The 19,361-nt window shown below is 46.9% G+C and overlaps 1 protein-coding gene across 1 annotated transcript in view; it reads right to left on the bottom strand.

Annotated features, from left to right (window-relative positions):
* The window catches only part of LOC138525604 (sodium/potassium-transporting ATPase subunit alpha-1-like), a 136,380-nt gene that overhangs the window by 48,342 nt on the left and 68,677 nt on the right, over window positions 1-19,361 (bottom strand). The window contains exons 11-13 of the mRNA XM_069635644.1: window positions 12,269-12,403; window positions 11,213-11,405; window positions 7,676-7,851 (exon numbers count right to left, since the gene is read on the bottom strand). Of these exons, the coding sequence (XP_069491745.1) occupies window positions 7,676-7,851; window positions 11,213-11,405; window positions 12,269-12,403 (504 nt within the window). The remainder of the gene's footprint in view (window positions 1-7,675; window positions 7,852-11,212; window positions 11,406-12,268; window positions 12,404-19,361) is intronic.

Below are 19,361 nucleotides of genomic sequence, written 5' to 3'. Positions count from 1 at the left end.
TTGTGCATGAAGGAATGGTAGAATCTTCATCGTGTGTAGATGGAAGCATTTCTTTAAATCGCATTTACTTGCGGCTATAGGGCTAGCTCGTTATCCATTAGGATTTCCAGGTTTTTGGGTGCTGTTCCTAGTTTAGTGGTCATGGGATGTACTGGTTACATCCTTGGTTGGATGCATCATGATTTCCGTCTTGTCCGGGTTGATTTTGAGGTTAGTATTCATCCATTGGTAGAGTTCCTTGAAGACATTCGGGTCAGCACCTAAGAAGTTGCCACTAGCGCACTAGGGGGAAGGTGGTAAGCGGAAGGAATGCATCTCATGCGCAAGGTAACCTTTAGCAGCAGAGGGAGCCCAATGAAGTGGGCCCCAGTCCGGAACCATGAATACTTGCATCCAGTACAGTGCACTAGCTATGCATGCAAATGCAGGTGCTTGGCAGGCCACGCTAAGCTTACATACCAGCTGCCACTAAAGGTCCATGGTGCACACAGACAACAGGAGCTGCTGAACACTGGAACTGTCCCTCAGTAGTAAACGGAGTGATCAGTACAGACCATGTGGCACAAATCTAAGCCAGCCTTCTTTTTAGCAGTGGATGTCCTGACAGAAGAACACGGACCAGACCAGACTCAGGGGCAAAGCACTTGCCTTGGAAGCAAGATGACGCAGCGCAACACAGGTTCGACCCCCGGATTTAGAAACCTCTGGGTATCAAGCATGTTCTAAATAACCCGGCCGCGTTAAGGGCGACTGCAAGAAGTACACTGTTTGGCTGTGCTGCGCTATTAACTTAGCTTTGATTCCACTTCTGTGAGTTCCCCCCTCGCAACCCCGCCCTGCGAGAGGTGAGAGGCTGGTTGCGAGTGCGAGAGGGAACCGCTGCGACGCGGGTTGAAGCCCCGCCCAATTTTTGGCACCACCCATTCCAGGCAGCAAGGATTCAAAAGAGAATCCCAGCAACCCTTGCGGCGTGAAGCCCGGCCGCGTTAAGGGCGACTGCAAGAAGTACACTGTTTGGCTGTTTGCTGCTTTACTGCTGTTCTTGTTCGAGCAGCATAAATAATGACCCTACGAGCAGAAGGTCCGCAAACAAGAAAGAAAACCACGCTACAACGCCGCTCGACAAACCCTTGGTCGATGATGAAAGGTACGGCTGGAATCAAGGTAAGCAAATCCACAGGACGGGTGTTACTGGCTGTAAATAAATCACAAACATTAGCAAGTCCAATAATGACTGGGGACAGTAACCCGTTATCACCGTTGACACTTTTGTGCTCTGTTGAGCCCTCTACTCCTGAAGATGCACCAAGTCTGTCAGAACAGTCTCATATTCAACGAAATGTCTTCCAAATCCCACAAATTAATTCAGCGCCATCTTGCTCTTGCGCTTCCAAATGTATCGACAGTTCACTTCCTATTGATGCCCCATGTGATTATGAGAATGCCAGCGCTCTCGTTTCTTCTGTACCTAACATAACAAAAATTGACCAAGCACAATCAGATCACATTGTATCTGCCATTTCAGTTTCCATGTCAGACACAAGTCTCACACCTTCTTCTCAACCAACGACACGGATTCCGGCGAGCTTATCTCTCAATCCTGATAAATCAATGAATAAGGTTGACCCTCGGAAAGACAAAGGTCCCCCTCTAAACTTGGTATCTGATGAGGAATTGTTAAAAATGTCTAATCCAGACGTGGACCACCCATTGACAAAGACTCCGTCAATTAACGATGCCGTGAGGAACAAACTAGTACAAACACCTTTGAAGGCACAAATTTCGAAATTACCTGCCACAACTCCTCTTCATCAGGGAAATGTCTGCAGCAGTCTGAAAGCCAATTTAAATTGTCCTCAGTCCTCAGGAATCATTCCAGAATTTCTAGATTATGAGAATAACAGTGGTCTAGCCTGTCAAGCTCCGGAGGCTGGACTCTCTTCCATGTCAATCATTAGCGATCAACAACATGGTAACAACACTGAAAACATTATTCAATCTTTAGTACCACCTCTTAACCCAGTATTTAAACACCTGGAACGGAGTGCTGCTGCGCGTGCTAGTCGCCTACAAAGAGTAGCTGAGCTCAAGAGTAAAAGTATTTACACCAAACTTCCTCTACCGGGACATTCCACCTAGAATGTAAGTACTCCACATGCCATGAACATTCACTTTGGCGAAGAAGCTCATTCTTCGAATCCTGCGAAGAAATTTGAATCAACTAAATCACATTATAATCCAGACAACTCAAACTGTTCGTCGTCTTTTCATGAATTTGAACCACAAGCTCATGGAATTTCATCTGAAGCCCTCACTCAGATTCACAACAATGTACTGGCTGCCTCGGCCATTGCCTTGGCTCCATTTACAAAAATTTTTGAATCGCTTATTGGAACAATTGGTGATCAAAGCACCGCTATAACCAACCTAATGTCTAAAATTAACAAGTTAGAACATTTCTCGAGCTTTCTTCAAGATCAAATGTCAATCAACGCCAAGACTGCCACGAGATGGCAGGACAGGCTGAGTGACCTTGCGGCAAGGCACCATTGTCAAAATGATGCTCTAATGGAGGGCCTCTTAGATTCAGTGAAGTGGATGCGGAAGAATGCACCCACTCGAGTCTTTGATCACTCGGTGCCTCGAGACACGTCACCTGAAATTGTCGACTCCATCCCAATTAGAGCCTCAGTGCCAGCCTCCTCTGAATCTATACAATCTGGCTCTGCCTTGAGCTTGCCATCTTCAATTCACGACGTTCAAAAAACAGTCCCGATCATTCAGGATACAGGCTTACCCATGATTAATCTTGAATCACAAGCAACTTTAATAGGCAAAACAGACGCCATACCAATTGCTATGGCAGTAAATTCATTTAATATTTTCAAGGGCTCAGCAAAATCTATTACTACCACGACAAAAAGCAAACCGAAAAAGTCATGTAGAAATCAAGTACTGCCACCAAAACTACCAAAAAGTACTTTACCGAAACAATCACAACAAACGACGAATAAGTTTGTAAGAAATCTAACTACTCCGAAGAAGTCAAGTTTATTCTCAAGATCTTCTCTCATCATCCCTGTCAAAAGTATTGATGGCAAGCAACAAACCTCACCGCGTATCAAATTGAACCAGCCTAAGTTAGCAGCAAAACGCAGGCGGATCGATTCGAGCTTGTTGTCTTCAGTACATGGCTCGACAGCTTCTGCAATCGATTTATGCAATTTATCAACCTACTCGGATGATCCTGAAAACTCTACTCATACTTCTTTAAGAATTCAAACTGTCAAATCACCTGATGACGTCCTAAGGATAATTAAAGAGGCAGACAAAGGCCCAAAGCCGCTACAAGTAAATCCAGCTGTAAATCATCCTATCTCTGTTTCAAACAAGGCACAGCAACAAATGCTAAGTGCAAGGTTAAATCCCAAACAAACATCAAATCAATCAAAATTGCACGCTCCTTCAACCAACAGAATGTCAGGTCTTGGAAATCCTGAAGTTAGAAATTATAAGTGGAAACTTCGTCTCCAAAATGTTCACTCAGACGGAAATGAGGTCAACCTAAATCGAAGAAATATCTTGAAATTGCTCGCATGTATTCCACCGTTGAGAGCCATTTCATCTGACGATATCAAAATTGTAGAATACGTATCTGAATCAGCATCTGATCATGTTCTACTGCACATTGCTTCTGCAGCAGTAAAAAACATGTTACTCCAAGCAAATGAAGATCTTCTGGTGTACGGCTTCGATCTCACTCTGGAACCAGCTGCTTCGGGAACAACTTTGTCATCTGCCTCCAAGTTGGTCAATGAGGCAAATCCCGGAGCCGTTATGCGTGCAGCCCTACGTCAGTCTTTAGTCTCTTCTCCCGATATCTTAGACGCTGCCACGCATCAATCCTTTGAAAGAAGAGCTAACAACTACAAAAGATATCCACAAGGTCCATGCAAATAACAACGACAACAAACTACCAAGCAGGAGTTAATTTTATTGTCATGGAACACCAGAGGATTCAAACATCTATTTAACACATTCCAGGAATCCCTGGAAAAAGTTTTTATCATATGCTTACAAGAAACGTGGTTACGTGATTCACCTATCTGCGATGGATTTGCCATCCTAATCAATCCCGCTGAAAAGAACTCTAAAGGAAGACCATTTGCCGGTCTAATAACTCTACTAAAAATTGGGAACCAGTGGACATTGGTCAACTCCGCTAACCCTAATCCGTTCGTACAAAGCACTTTAATTAAATTCTCATCAAAAACAATGGTTTCTAACATTTTGATCATAAATGGTTATTGGAATCCCGCCATGATCTCATCCTCAGCCTTCATTCAATCTGTTATGACTGAAATTGATCATGCTTTTCTGAAACATGAAAATGTTTCAGTAATAATATGTGGGGATCTAAATTGTAGCTGGTTTAAATTTGATCCTTTCTCTAAATCAAATGTTCGGCTGTCAGACTCTGATGTCATCTCGAGGGGACAACTCTGGGCGAAAAATCTGCTAGAGCGCAACTGTTACATGTTAAATGGAACAATCCGAGGTGACTCTCCGGCCAATCCTACTTGGCACAGCTTGAATCGGAAAAACACGTTGGATTATATCTGGGCCTCGTCTGATGTGCTTGAAAGAGCAACCTCCCTAAATGTGCTACCAACGACATCGAGCGACCACGACCTGTTGCGATTAGTCTGGTGTGAAGACCTTGGTAGCCCTCCAGAAAAACACTCAGTCCCACTCCAATTAACTGCTGCAGGAAACAGACTGAGAGTAAGTGGTCCAAAGATCAGCCACATAAACCGGAGCTTGCACACACTTCAGACCGTAGAATATACTCCACTCTTGTCAGATTTCACTCAGATCAATCTTACTTCAAGAATTGTTGGAACAACTCCGAAACATCTATATAGTCCGGAAATATTAGTGGCAAAAAAATTACTGAGAAGAGACATCAAGTTGATCAAAAGAACACACTGTGACCAAAACTCCAAGGCTATGGAGATAAAGAGGCGTAGGCAAGTCTATCGCAACTGGTTAAGATCACACCGAATAATAATTGATCAAGGACGAGCAGAAACCATGTTAAAACTATTGGCTCACAGAAATACCCGCGATATTTGGGCTATCTTAAATAAAGGTCGCTCGAAATCTAACCCATCAATCTTCAATGAAATACCAAGTAAAGATTGGCATGACCATTTTACTTCAATATATGTTGACTCAATGTCTGAAGTCTCTACCCCTCCCATCGCACCAAGTACCAGTTGGAATATCACACCATCACGCGATGAGATTGAGCTTGCAATTTCTAAACTCAACAACTCCAGAGCTGCTGGCCCTGACCAAATCTCAAACTTGACGCTTAAAAAACATAGAGTACTCTGGGCTGTATTCATACATGAACTATTTTCTCAGATTGCATTCTGTAAGATGATTCCCTCTACATGGTCCAAAGCAATAGTGGTTCCGATTTACAAGAAGGGCTGTCGGGCTGATCCTGCGAACTATCGCCCGATCGCCCTTCTGGACACAATTAGCAAGATCTTCGGATCCTTTCTGCGTCAACAATTGGTAAATTGGGCTATCTCATCTGGTAAATTCGATCCTCGACAAACAGGTTTCACGAAGAATGTGGGTACGGACGCAAACCTCACACTTTTATCGTTCCTGAAACTGTCAGCAATAGAGGCGAAGAAAAATTTTTTTTTTGCTTTTATTGACCTTCGTCAAGCCTTCGATGTTATCAATCGGACCAAATTATGGGCAAAATTACATCTATGGAAATGTCCGAACTATCTGTTAGATCCAATCATCGCCTTGCATTCGAACACCTCAATTCAAATTAGAATTAACTCACAAGGAGATCTCACAGAACCAATAAGAACGCGCAGAGGCGTTAAACAAGGATGCCCGCTTGCAGCAGACCTCTTCAAACTTTTCATTGCTGACCTACCAGATTGCCTAAAATCTACTCACTGCTTTCCGCCGAAACTCAACGGTCAGGTCATCAACCATCTGGTCTATGCCGATGATATAGTGTTGATAGATCAAACACAAATTGGCCTTCAGCACCTTCTTTCTCGTCTGAAAGAGTTTCTATCTGCAAACGAGTTGACCATTAACACTGAGAAAACAAAGATCTTGTGCATTGGTCGATCCATGACAAAAAAAGACAAAGCTTTTAAATGGCATATAGATGAACAAGTACTTGAGGTCGTCCAGTCGATTCGTTACTTAGGTGTTATGATCAATGACTCCCTTTCAGAAACTGCCTGGATCGAAGATCTGACAGCCAAAACAAAGATCTTAAGCCTTCAAGCGGCCAAAATTAACTCCGACTACGGGAAATTCTCCATTACTCCGGTCATAATGTTTTACCTACAAAAAGTTGTTCCAACAATCACTTTTGGGAGTGAAGCGGCGCTAAATATCAGCTATGATGTCTGGAGTCGACTGGAAGGAAAGTTTTGGAGACGAGTCTTGAATCTTCCAAACTACATTTCAATATCAGCACTTAGATATGAGTTAGCATTAAACTCAATCTATATGTCAGTAGTCTGGAAATCTCTATCACTTCTGCGTAAGATACTGCTCAGCTCTTCTACCTCTGCTTATAATATTCTTCAACCAAGCAATGATGCGACGACAAATGTGTTGATCGATGTATGGAGGAGTAAGTTAAATCGGATTACAGCTGAAGCAGGTATATCCGAGGAAGAACTAACCCAACGTCCCCAACACGCTAAAAAAAAACTAGCTTCTTGGGATTGGATTACAACCTATAACAACCGCGTAGCTCTTAAATCCACGCTACCTCCTTCGAGAAGCATTGTCAAGCTGCATTGCCAACCAAAATTTCTTACACACTGTCCTTCGCGGCATCATAGGGCACAATTTTTGAAGCTACGCCTAAATGCCTTAAACACCAACGAGATGCTTTGGATGCGTAGGAACAAAGACACAACTGACAACAAATGCCGCTTCTGTGGTACATCAGCAATTGAGTCCTTAAAACATTTAGCAGCAGTATGCCCCTCGCTAACCAATCTACGTGAAACACACCTAAAGGACTTTAAATCGCTAACTAACGAGGAAGATGATTGGTGGGACTATGCTGTGGCAGGACACAACATCAAGTTGTCATGCTGTCTAATTAATTTCTTCGATGAAATCCTAACATCAGTGCCTACATATCAGTTGGCTTAGGCAATCGGACAACTGCATGACCACAATGTGGAACTATTAATCAGAATTTTGGCAATGTCTAATGAAAAGATGAATTGTGTGATTGAGAAAAGCATTTTACTCTCTCTTCGACTCAACGAAATGTAACAAAAACATGATATACCATATCAAGTTGAAGTTTTACACAAAAAAAAAAAAAAAATAACCAATTAGAAAGACAGCTATGGATGCTGGCTGAAAAGGGGTGTTTGCACTCCCTCACCTCCAACGGACCCCACAAAGAAGAAACGGGTCCAAAATAGGTAGAACTCCTGTAATGGGGTGTATATGTGCCTGGGCTATGGGGGGGGTGCATATGTGCCTGGGGTATGGGATGATGGTGCACGGATGCACAGATCAGTTACAGGGCAAGCAAGCGCCAGCATCAGCTTTCTTGGTGAGGGCAGGGGTGGGGTCGGGCGCCACATCAACACACCTTGATTCCAGCACTGCGGCACTTCCCCACAGCATCCGGCACAGCTGCTCGTGGGGGATCTATCATGGAGATGAGCCCCACAAAGCAGAGATTCTCGGTGGGAAAGTTCACCTCTTCAGAGTTAAACTGGAACTCCTCTGGAAACTGATCGTCCGGCAAAGTGAGGTGGCAGAACCCTGCACGAAAAAGAAGGAACATGGTCATTTACAGAGTGGGCCAATTCGGAATTGTTCATCTACAGCCCCCCTGGCTACAACAATTACTTTGCAGGCACACCTGGTACAGCAATGGCCACCGACCTCATCCTACATCCAACAGGGGATTTCAAAGTATGGTTCGACTCACCCTCAAACCCTATGACCAGATCACCGACAGATAATCCAGAATCACTGAACCTGGCACAATACATCTCCACACCCACGCACGTGGGTGCGTGGGTGTGGAGATGTGTGGACAAGAGGGCAGACCCTTGATGCGATTTCAGCACCATATCTACCCAGCCCCCCCCTCTTGCCCCATATCATGGACTGATCACTCAGCAATTAACTTCTCCATACCAAAGGGTGCCGCGGCTGGCGTTGGAGGCCACCCATGACAACAGCCTACCACCCACCCCCTACCATTCCACTATTGAACAAAGTCGTAATCATCCCAGATCTACCACACACTCAACTGTGTCCATACACTTTCCCTCCAGGAAGGACCACCAGCAATCAAATGCCCTTGCACCCCTCACTCCAACAAAATCAGGACCAAACCCAGGTGGTTCTCTGCCATTCTCAAATCACTCAACTCTCAAGCACCGTCTGGAACGGACCTGGAGAGCAGATCCCCCAGCCCAGAACAAACCACCCTAGCAAGAACAACCAGAACATACTGCCTGGAAATCAAAAAAAGCAAGAAAAAAAAACACAAACAGTCTATGGGAACAGAATCCTAAATGCTCCAAATCCGAGCAAAGAACTACATAGAATCCTAGCCAAATTCAAATTCACTGCATGCTCGAGCCAGCCCCCCCCCACCAATATCCAAGTCCTATGTGACACCATATCTCTGCACTTCCACAATGCCGCCAATGACACTCCGCCATCATCTCTAAACTAAAACAAACACCCCGCCCGCCTGCCACTGACCCGCCTCCAAAACTCCACCCTCATACAAATCCTGAACTCTCCCATCACACACCTAGAGTTCCTCACGCTATCAGCAGATAGCTGCCCTTCCGACTACCCAGAGGAACCCTGCCCACCCTCACTCCTCAAAAACATTCTAGCCTCCACCTGTGCAGGTGCTCAATCCTCAACCACTCGCATCAGGATCTTTCCCGCAAGTCCTAAAATCCTCATTCATCAAACCTATCCTCAAAAACACAACACTCGACCCACACCTTCCCCAGAACTACCGGCCAATCTCCAACACACTTATCGCCAAACTAATGGACCGCGTGGCTTACAAACAACATAGCCAGTTTGCTGAAAGCAACAACCTCCTAGACCCTGCGCAATCAGGCTTCAGGCTACTCAGGGGAACAGAAAGTCTGGGAAGACCTGAAAACAGCCAACTCAGAAGGCTGCGCTGTACTCCTCCTGCTGGACCCCCCTGCAGCCTTTGATCACATTATCCTACTACACAGGCTACAAACACTAGGAATCAGAAACCGCCCTCTCATGGATCCCTTTCATCTCATGCACCTCCACCTCACGACCATTAAGAAAAGGTGTCCCACAAGGAAGGAGCATCCCCATCTCCTCTAATCTTCCAACTTCTACCTAAAACCCCTGCCTGTAATCACCTGCTCATACAATCTTACCTGCTACAACTACGCAGAAGACATCCTCAAAATCCCAAAATCTCAAGGCTCCGGCAGTCCAGACCTGTCATCATGCCTCTTGGATATGGACCACTGGATGACGGTCAACCACCTCATCCTCAACCCTGGGAAAACTGAAATCCTAGTTTCGTTTGAGGAAAAACAGCCCTACTCCCCAACCGATTCCGTGGCCTCAACCCCTAGAACAAGCACCGGCAATCTCTATCGTGGTAAAATAATGAAAAAATAAAACTTGATGTTACACTGGATGCAGATCTATCCCTCACCCAACACACCACTACAGTGTCTAAAACCTGCTTCTTCCATCTACGATTCTCAGGCGGATCTTTATCGCCATCAACTCCATCATCCTGTCCCGCCTACATTATGCAAACTGCCTCTACCTAGGCGCCCGCCATCTCAATTAAGGAAACGCCAAAGAATCCAAAACGTGGCACCACGCCTGCTCATTAGCCTACCCACCAGAGAACACATCAGCTCTACACTAAAAGTCCTCCATTGGCTCCAGATTGGGCGACGCACTACCTTTAAAGCCACGTGCATCACCCACTGCGCCGCCCCAAACACTGGACCAAAATTCCTTACCAGCCCTCAAGGAATTGCAGATCCTGCACTGCTTTTCCCCTAGTGGTCCCACGTCACAACTCCTCCAGGCTGGGTGGATCCTCCTCCGCCCAAGCGCCAATCATCTGGAACTCCTCCCTACACATTTGTAACACTGAAAACCATCTGAAATTCCAGAGGGCCCTAAAAATCCTGGCTTTTCCCCATTATATCACCCCAAACCCTCCCCTCTGCTCTTGAAACCACACTGCCGAACCCAACATCCCCTTACACCAATTACAAAAGAGGCCAGCAGCATTCGCAGCGTCTCACCCGACATACTGTCGTCCCATGCACAACAACATTCCTACCCAACTCACCCACCCTCACCACTAAGACCATTGCACCAGAGGGGCCTCGAACAATGAGACAAAGCCGTCCGCCAACTTCAAAGCATATGGTACATACACCTCACACCACGTCTTCGGACATAGGTCGCAGGCACGGCCAAACATCCATGCACCATAGAATGCAGCTATGGCTATGTTCATCCAGTCTAGCAGCGCATATAGCCGTCCACACAAACACCTCTGCCACTAGCATACATCAACTACCAATGAAAAGAAATTCGGTATAGTTGGTAACAGACTCGACAATAGCAATCTATTGCTAACCACCAACAGTGCCTACCCATGTGCCTGACTTTTTGGGTTGCCTAGCCAGCCACGTAAACCCTAGACCGATGCATCTCCCAATCTAAAACTCTCTTCCAGCAGACGGACTACGGTCACAGAGGGCATTCCGACCACAAAGCGCATTGAGGCTATACAAATGGGGAAACAGCGCTATATAAATAGCCATATACAATCCAATACAATTCATGTAATGTTCAGGATCACCCCCGTTACCGCCCATTCACCCCATGACAATCTGAGGCCACAGCATGCACGACGCCCGAGCTTACTAGGACGACCCATATTGCCATTTACAGCTTTTAATGGCTTTGGTGGGGAAGATGCCACCCAATTTGTGCATAGCCAGTCATCCAGTGTCTGACCCCACATCGCACCTCCCACTTTCACACTCCTTCAATCTTCAGTTTTTGCTTTACCAGACGTTAGCACAAGCATTAGTAAAACATGCTACTCTAAAGACCCACCTACCGAGCACTCTCTCGCCTAGTCCTCCCAGCTCCAGGTAAGCGTTCTGGAAGGCATCCTTTAGCTCTTCGTCCAGAGGCTGCTCTTTGCCTTGTTGCAGGATAGTGCTGCAGCGACCCAGAATCCTCTCTGGAGCACCCTTCATAACGAGCAGGTAGCGAGACTCCGATGGGTTTGCATTCTTATGGACCGACAACTGAAAAGATGAAACCTATCGCTAGGCAAACGGCGCTGCCAGTTCTATCAGCGGGTATGAGGCAGAGGGTTAAAAGGTGCCCAGGTTTTCCTAGCAGATAAAGGCTACTGTCGCAAACATAGCTGTGTCCCCCCCACTCCATAGCAATGAATGTGCTGTGTATGCATGCCCATAGCCTCCACTTGGACGCAAACTCAAGGCAGCCCAATCCAACCGGAGCTCCAAGAGAAAACGTGTACAGCACATCTAAGAGGTCCCGCCTCATTCCCCCGTGTGTTGGGGGGGGATTTCCTATAATGCGTGTCGAGGTTTAGACATTACTTTTATGTTAAGTGGTCTTATTATATTGCGCAGTTACCATTGGTATAGTCTCCGGTGGGTTAGTCAGGGCAAGAGGGATAGAGGTTGTGCTCTTCTGTTGGTGCTTGAGGAACCAGGAGGAAACTGGCGTCCTGTGTGAGTCTCTTTTCTAAGTGGGGAGTGAAGTGCCATAAACATTTCAAAGAGGCCCAGGTTTGGGACGAGAAACGGACTACAAAGTTGCAACAGGATGCATGGTGGTTACAGCCTTCATATTCCGAGCCTTGCGTTTTCAAAGGCTCGCCCAAGAAACATCTTTCTCCAGGGAGAAAGGCCAGTATGTATTGGATGCAACAATGGGGTGTTGGGGGGGGGGGGGGTACAGCCATACCTACAGACTGTAACCAGACCAGCCTAAAGGGAAATGCAGGTGTAAATATTCACACAGCAGATCGGACTGGAGCAATTCCCCCCCACATCAGTATAGCTAGGGCACAGGGCTAAAGCACGCCATGAAGTGGGGGCTGCACACGGCAGGTTCCGCCCAGAGATCAGGCTCTTACTTGGTACTTGTTGGTGGAGTTGAAGGGTATCTCGGCTACTTTGGTGTTTTTCTCCCTCATGTCCCTCACAGAGCCGCAGCACAGCTCGATGCACTTTAGAAGAGCAGATTCGGATGCATCGCCAGCAACTGCTCTCTGGGGAGAAAACCACACCACACAGGAGAACTGTTACATCGAAACACTATAACCTGAGCAGCACAATTACAGCTCCGTCACCAGGCAGACATGAAACTAGTTAGCAGAGGTTGCAAAAATACAAGTCTGCAATATAGCGGGGCACTTGGTTGACCTGAACTTGACTGTTTTTTTATGATTGGGTACACCCCTCCCATACTTGCATGTACATGCAACCAGTTGAATCGACCAAAACTGCTCAAACTGTAGACATTCAAAAGAAGGTCCAGTTACAGTATTAATTCACAGAAATGCAACAAGAATTCTTCAAGCTATGGCAATGGTAATTTGCTTATTAAATGTGCAAATACAAATAAGATCAAATATTTGTGTAATTTGCTGATTTTGATAAAAAAACATTTTAGTCTGGGCTCCGCCTTAAACTACAGCAGATTGGATCTAATGCACAAGCCGAGACCGCCTGGAATCCAGGCGGTGCAGAAAGAGAATCCCAGAGTAGAACACAGGCCTGTGCTGTCTGGAGCACAGGCTGTTTCTGCACAGCAGCCACAGGACAAACCACATGCAGCACACTGTCCTACTAAGGTATTGATATTTTATTTGTATCACGCTCATACACATGTTTCAGAGCGCGACGAGGCAAGGGAGAACAAAAACAATCTTACTAGGCCCAGTGACATTGAGAACGCGCAAGTGCAGGGAAGGGGGAAAGTGCAGCCAGCAAGTGCTAGGTTAAAGGTAAAGACCAGGGGTGTGCGATAAGTGCAGGAAAAGAGGGGTCAGGGGGCTGTAGGGTTACAGACCCAAAGTGCAAGGGCTGCCAAGAGGCAGTGCATGGCAGGGCGGGCAAGTACCTGGGCCCAGCAACAGAGGGTAGCAAGTTGCACGCTGCCAAAGCGGAACAGATCAACAGGGGAGAGAAGGCAGAAGCAAAGAGGAAGGGAGTAGAAAAGAGAGAGCACGAGAGGGAAGGTATTTGCGGAGGGAGATTTGAAGTTATTTTGGACCCAGGCCCCAGAAACCCTTATGGACAAGGCAAAGGTTCTTGAATGTAATCCTTGCAGCCACTGGAAGCCAATGAAGAGATTTCAAGGCTGGACAGATAGGATCCCAGGGCAAGTCTCGCGGTCATGTTCTGGATGAGTTGCAATGGTCGGAGAGTAGAAGCAGGCAGATTTAGAAAGAGGCTGTTAGTCCAGCCTAGAGAGAACCAAGGCTCGAGATACAGGGAGCTTCTGGGAGAAGGAGAGGAAATGTCGAATACCTCTGAGGAGGTGCAGTAAGAAGTTTTACTATAGAGACCTCAGAAATGTGGGCAGAAAAGGAAAGTGTGGAGTCAAAGATGACCGAGTTCTTAGCCTCACAGGTGGGGGTAGGAGGAGGGCCAAGTGAGGCCGGCCAGAGAGTAACAGGAAAGGAGGGCAAAGGTGTGCCGATAGGGAGGCTGTTTTACTAGCACTGAGGCAGAGATTGTTGGTGGCACAACACTCCGGAATAGCAGACAGGCAATCCGAGATGAGAAGAAAAAGGTAGCCGAGGGAAGCCTGAAGATGAGGTGAGTTGAGTGTCATCCGCATAACACTGGAAGTTGGAGCAGAGAGCGGCAATGCGGTGGGCGAGAGTTGCCAGCTATTGGTTGAAAAGCAATAGAGAGAAGTTAGACCCCTGAGGAACAAACACCGCAGGTAGAGAGGGGTATAGAGGAAAGGAAGGCCCAAGTTGGGCCTGGGAGGGTCAATCAGAGAGGAAAGAAGTCAGCCAGTCCAGCGCCTGATCAGTGATATCCAGCTTGTCATGGAGATGGTCGAGCAGGATGGTATTGTTGAATGTCGAAGGCAGAAGAGACATCTTCACAGATGTTCAGGTGAGCAGCTTCCATGCTTCTGGCAGCTCTAAAGCCAGATTGATGTCATGGAGACAACCAACTCGGAGTAGAGGTTAAGCTGCTAGATGGCCAGCTTTTCCAAGAGCTTGCCCAGAAAAGGTGTGATGGAGATCAGGCAATATTTTCCTGGGCAAGAAGGGTCAGCTGGTCGTTTGAGAAGAGGGTGCACAAGAGTGCTTCAGGGGGAGTGGGTGGGAGGGGGGACACTCCCGAGGCGAATGAGAGGTTGCAGAAATCAGCCAGGGCAGGAGCAAGGGTCAATGTGGTGCTTGATGGTTTTGGGGGAACAAGGAAGAACCTTGACGAGACTTTCATAGATCGGATTTGTTTGGAAACCTTGTTGGGGAGAAAAGAGCAAAGGAAGAGAAAGAGGGTGCGGGTGGCTGCAAGAGGGCCAGAGTTTACAGAAGGGTGAAGAGGGGGAGGGGATGAGAGAGTGGCCACGATGTCCTGGGTTTTAGAGATGACTTGAGAGGGAAGGGCTGAGCAAAGGGCCTGGGAGGCGGCAGGAGAGGTAGAGACTGCATCAGTGTTGGCCAGCTCCTTGCAGATTTTGAAGAGTTCGGCTGAAAAAGAGAAAAAGAGAAAGGGTAGGGGACTGGGGGAGGAGGATGTGGTATGCTCTCAAATGCAGACATCACGCTAGTCCATCGATGGGAACATCACACACAACCCTTTCAACTACACACCCAGGCACACACCAGACTTTGCGTTGTATAGATTTTCAAATGTTTTTCTAAGATACACATTTTGGGCCATACATTGTGTTGCAGTAAGTACACATTCTACAAAAGCAGGCAGTGAAGACAAGCTCTGCACAAATTGAGTGGAGATTCCAGTAAACGCTGTATAGCATTGTGTACAGGACAAGCTCTGCACAAAGGAGAACAAGTTACTTAGCCCTGGTAACGATCTTTCGACTGGATGTTCCTCCCAAGTATTCCTTATCTTTGATATTCGTATCACCCAGCTTTGCTGCTTCAGAACATTCTTACACTAGAGGGCGCTGTACTTGATGTAGTGGCATCAATGTCCCTCAGGGCTGCCGTCACGCATCAACGTCATCCATAGCATAAACGGCTCAAGCCACGCCCGTTGGCTTCAGTTCTGTTTTTTCATTGTCATTAATTGACCAGGCGTACTCCCAGACCGTAAACTCTCAGGAAGCGCGGATTGTTAAACATGTAAATTGTACAGTGGGGTAGGCTGGGAAGGGCGATGAGAAATATGTGGGAGGAACATCCAGTCTAAAGACCGTTACCAGGGGTAAGTAACTTGTTCTTCGAATGGATTGTGTCCTCCCACATTTGATTCCCAAAGCAGTGCCAATTGGAGGAGGGCATACGATTTAATTTAGTCATGCACTGTATGAAGAACAGATTTTGCAAAAAGACCCCCTTGAGACTACGTAGATTCCAAATGTTTTATAAATGTGTGCATAGTGGACCAAGTGGCTGCTGCACACAGGACACCCCTGTGGAGAGCTGCAGAAGTTGCCATGCCCCTTGTGGAGTGAGCTCTTAGCCCATCTGGTGCTCCTTTACCAGCCAGAACATTCTCCAATTGCTAAAATTATCCATCTGGATATAGTCTGTTTTGTTACGGCCAAGCCCAACTTGTAGCCGGTATACCCAATGAAGAGTTGATCATCTTGCCTAAATTTAGTAAGTCTTGAGATAAAAAAGCTTAGAGCCTTTTTCGGGTCTAGCCTGTGAAGCCTTTCTTCCTCCTTGCCTGCATGCAGGGGAGGATTAAAAGGCTGGTGGCATTATTCTTTGCGACAAATGAAAGTCTGAGACTACCTTAGGCAGGAATGAGGATTTAACTTTGAGGATGACCTTATCCTTATGAAATACGCTGCAAGGAGGCTTACAAGAAAGAGCCTGCAACTCACCAACCCTGCGGGCTGATGCTAAAGCCACTAGTAGGACTGTTTTTGATATAACCTTAGAGGACATGAATGTAATGGCTTGAATGGAATACATGTGAGAAATCTCAATACCAAATTAAAATCCCAAACAGGGATATGAAAAGGGACTGGAGGGTACACATTAGTGAGACCCTTTAGAAATTGCACAACCAAATGGTATCTTGAAATAAGGGACCTCTTCAGAGGAGCGCTTAAAGATGGAAGACGCCACCAGGTATCCTTTTATCGTTCCAATCTGGAGCCCCAGATTGGCCAAATGCAACAGAAAAGAACCATACGAGTGCTACATTGAAAAGGGTCCACATTCTTATCTTTGCACCAGTTACTGAATTTATTACGACACCGGTACAAGGATTTGGTTGCTGGCCTTCTGGCCGAAGGCAAGATCTCCATTACGTCATCTGGGAGGTCCCAATCCTTATATCTTAGTCTCTCAGAAACTATGCGTGAAGGCAGAGTGTCTTGACCTCTGGATGGAGATCCTGACCATCCCCTTGCAAGAGAAGATCCTCTCTGTGGAAGGCTTATTAGAGGGCAGATGGACATGTCCAGAAAGTCTGGGTACCACGTCCACCTGGCCCAATCCAGAGCAATTAGGATCATGGATGTCCCAAACTTTCTAAACCTCCTAATCACGTGAGGAATGACGGGAACTGGCGGAAACGCATACAGAAGCAGCAATTCCTAGTCCACTACGAACGCGTCCCATAGAGCTCCTCTCGGTGGGAATTCCCTTGAGCAATACTGTTAGCTATGGTGACCTTGGTCTCAGATCCACTTGAGGGGTACCCCAAAGGGTGAAGATCTCCTGAAGAACTTCCTGAGCTAGCTCCCACTAGTCGGAGACTGCTCTGCCTGCTCAGAGTGTCAGCTGCCGTGTTCTGCTCTCCGGCTAGGTGAACGGCCGACAGATTCCTTCTTGTATTGCCCAGAACCACAGCTGCATTGCAACTCTGCACAGTAGTAGTGACCATACACCTCTTTTGTTGAGCTAGTACATGGCCACTGTGTTGTCCGCCATTATCAGGATGTTCCCTGGACGGAGGGCAGAAAGGCCTTCAGCGCTAGTCTGATTGCCCTAAGCTCCAAAAGGGTGATGTGTAGTTTGGACTCTGATGGAGACTAACGACCGCTTATTGTCAGATCGGTGTGGGCTCCCCACCCTGTGAGTGAGGCGTCAGTCACTACTGTTCTCTCCGGCCATGGCTGCCAAAAAGATTTTCCCTTGAGAATATTGTCCTTGCAATCCCACCATAAAAGGTCTTAAGCCACTCTGCTCGGAACTTGCAGACAATCTGACATATTTCACAATAACTGTGACCACCAAGTCCTGAGGGCCCATTGAAGGGACCTCATGCTCAATGGGTTCTCTGGCACCAGAAAAATGCAGGATGTCATTAGGCCAAGAAACCTCAGAAAATCGTAGGCCGGTAGACGCAGGGCATTCTGGAATTTTGTTACCATCTGCAGAATGTGTTGGTCTCTCACCTCGTGAGGCAAGGCTTTCACCGAGGCAGTATCCAAGACGGCTCTGATGAACTGGAGTCCTTGGAAAGGTATCATATGGGACTTTTTGTAATTGACGGGGGAATCCCAGTCTGTAGGAAGTGGCAGGTGGTTGAGATGTTCCTGGGCTCATTTGGGTTAACGAGCCATGATCAACCAACCGTCCAGGTAGGGGTAAACTTCAATCCTCCTCTCCACAGACTCGCCGCCACTACCGCCATCAGTTTGGTGAAAACCCTTAGGCGGAGGTCAGCCCGAATGGCAGAACACAAAACTGATAATGAGAACCGCCAACCGCGAACCTCAGGTACTTTCTGTGCTGGAGTTGGATTGGCACATGAAAGTAAGCATCCTGACGGTCCAATAATACCAACCAGAGTTGGAGAGCCTGAAGGATCTGAGAAAGGGTCACCATCTTGAAATTGTCCTTCCTGAGGAACTTGTTCAAGTTTAAGTCCAAGATGGGTCTCAGTCCTCTGTCCTTCTTGGGAATGCGAAAATGAGGGGAATACCAACCCTTGTGCCTCTCTGCTACAGGTACATGTTCCATCATACCTTTCTTTTGCAGGGTGCAGATTTACTGCACAAGGAGCGGACCTAGAATCTTGACAGAGTTGGGTCCCGGTGGATGATCCTGAGGCCTTCTTTGAAAGGGAAGGCAGTAACCCTGGGCTACTGTTTCCAGTGCCCGAGCATCTGAGGTAATGCCCCGCCATTCGTTCAGATGCACAGATTCTGCCGCCCACCGGGGTCTTGTGGGTGAAGGCCTAGAGTGGCTAAGAGGCGGCTGCAGCAGTGGCTGAATGTACAGTTGCTACTGTTGGGGCTATCTAGCACCCTTTCCTCATCCCCCACAAGGGAATCTTTTTTGTCCTTTGTGCAGCATCCTTTGGATGGTCCTCATCCAAAGGAGGGATAGACACGAAAAGGACGAACCCTCCGGGAAGATGTGCCAACTCCCATCTACCTTAGAGACCCCCAGCTCTTTAGGACTCATGTAATTAGAATGCATTCATTTTCTGTGCTTCTTTTGACTTGGGAGTCTGACAAACTCTGTAGCCAACATTTTTACATTGTCTCACACAGCACCTTCAGTGCCGTGACACAGGGAAGTCTTAGATTTCCCAAAGGTTTAAATACCTTCTCTTGGATAAACTACTGTTTCCAAGAGCAGTGAAGTGATTTTCTTTTGCATCTTTGTAGTCCTAGCACACACCATCTTAACATAGGGTGCTGGAGGGGTTACTTAGTATCCCCTTGGTCTAGTTTCTCAAGTAACATTTTTATTTTTACCCTTTTTCAATTAATGGCTGGTGGCAGTGGTTTACTTTTTACTACCCTGATGTGTTTTTACCGTGGGCTGCGTTCACAGCTGTAGTAAAGCACCCATTGGTGTGCCTTTCGTCTTCTTTTTTTTCGCCATTTCTTGTTGGAAAGGTCCAATCCAGGTTTCGTCTCTTTGTTCGTTTTGTCTTTGGCAGGATTCGCAAGTGAATCCCGCCTCTGGCTCCAGTATGTCTGGCAGGGGCAGAAAGTAAGGGAGGTGTCCCAAACCCCCTGTGCTTAATCCCCTTGGTTACAGGAATGCACCCAACGGTGATTGGGCTGGCCAGAAAGCACAGCCACCCTGCGAGAAA

Source organism: Ambystoma mexicanum, chromosome 7p (assembly GCF_040938575.1).
Source record: "Ambystoma mexicanum isolate Mex_15411 chromosome 7p, UKY_AmexF1_1, whole genome shotgun sequence".
Taxonomy (NCBI): Eukaryota; Metazoa; Chordata; class Amphibia; order Caudata; family Ambystomatidae; genus Ambystoma; species Ambystoma mexicanum.
The sequence above is the reverse complement of the archived record's forward strand: the minus strand, read 5'-3'. Positions and strand labels throughout refer to the sequence as shown.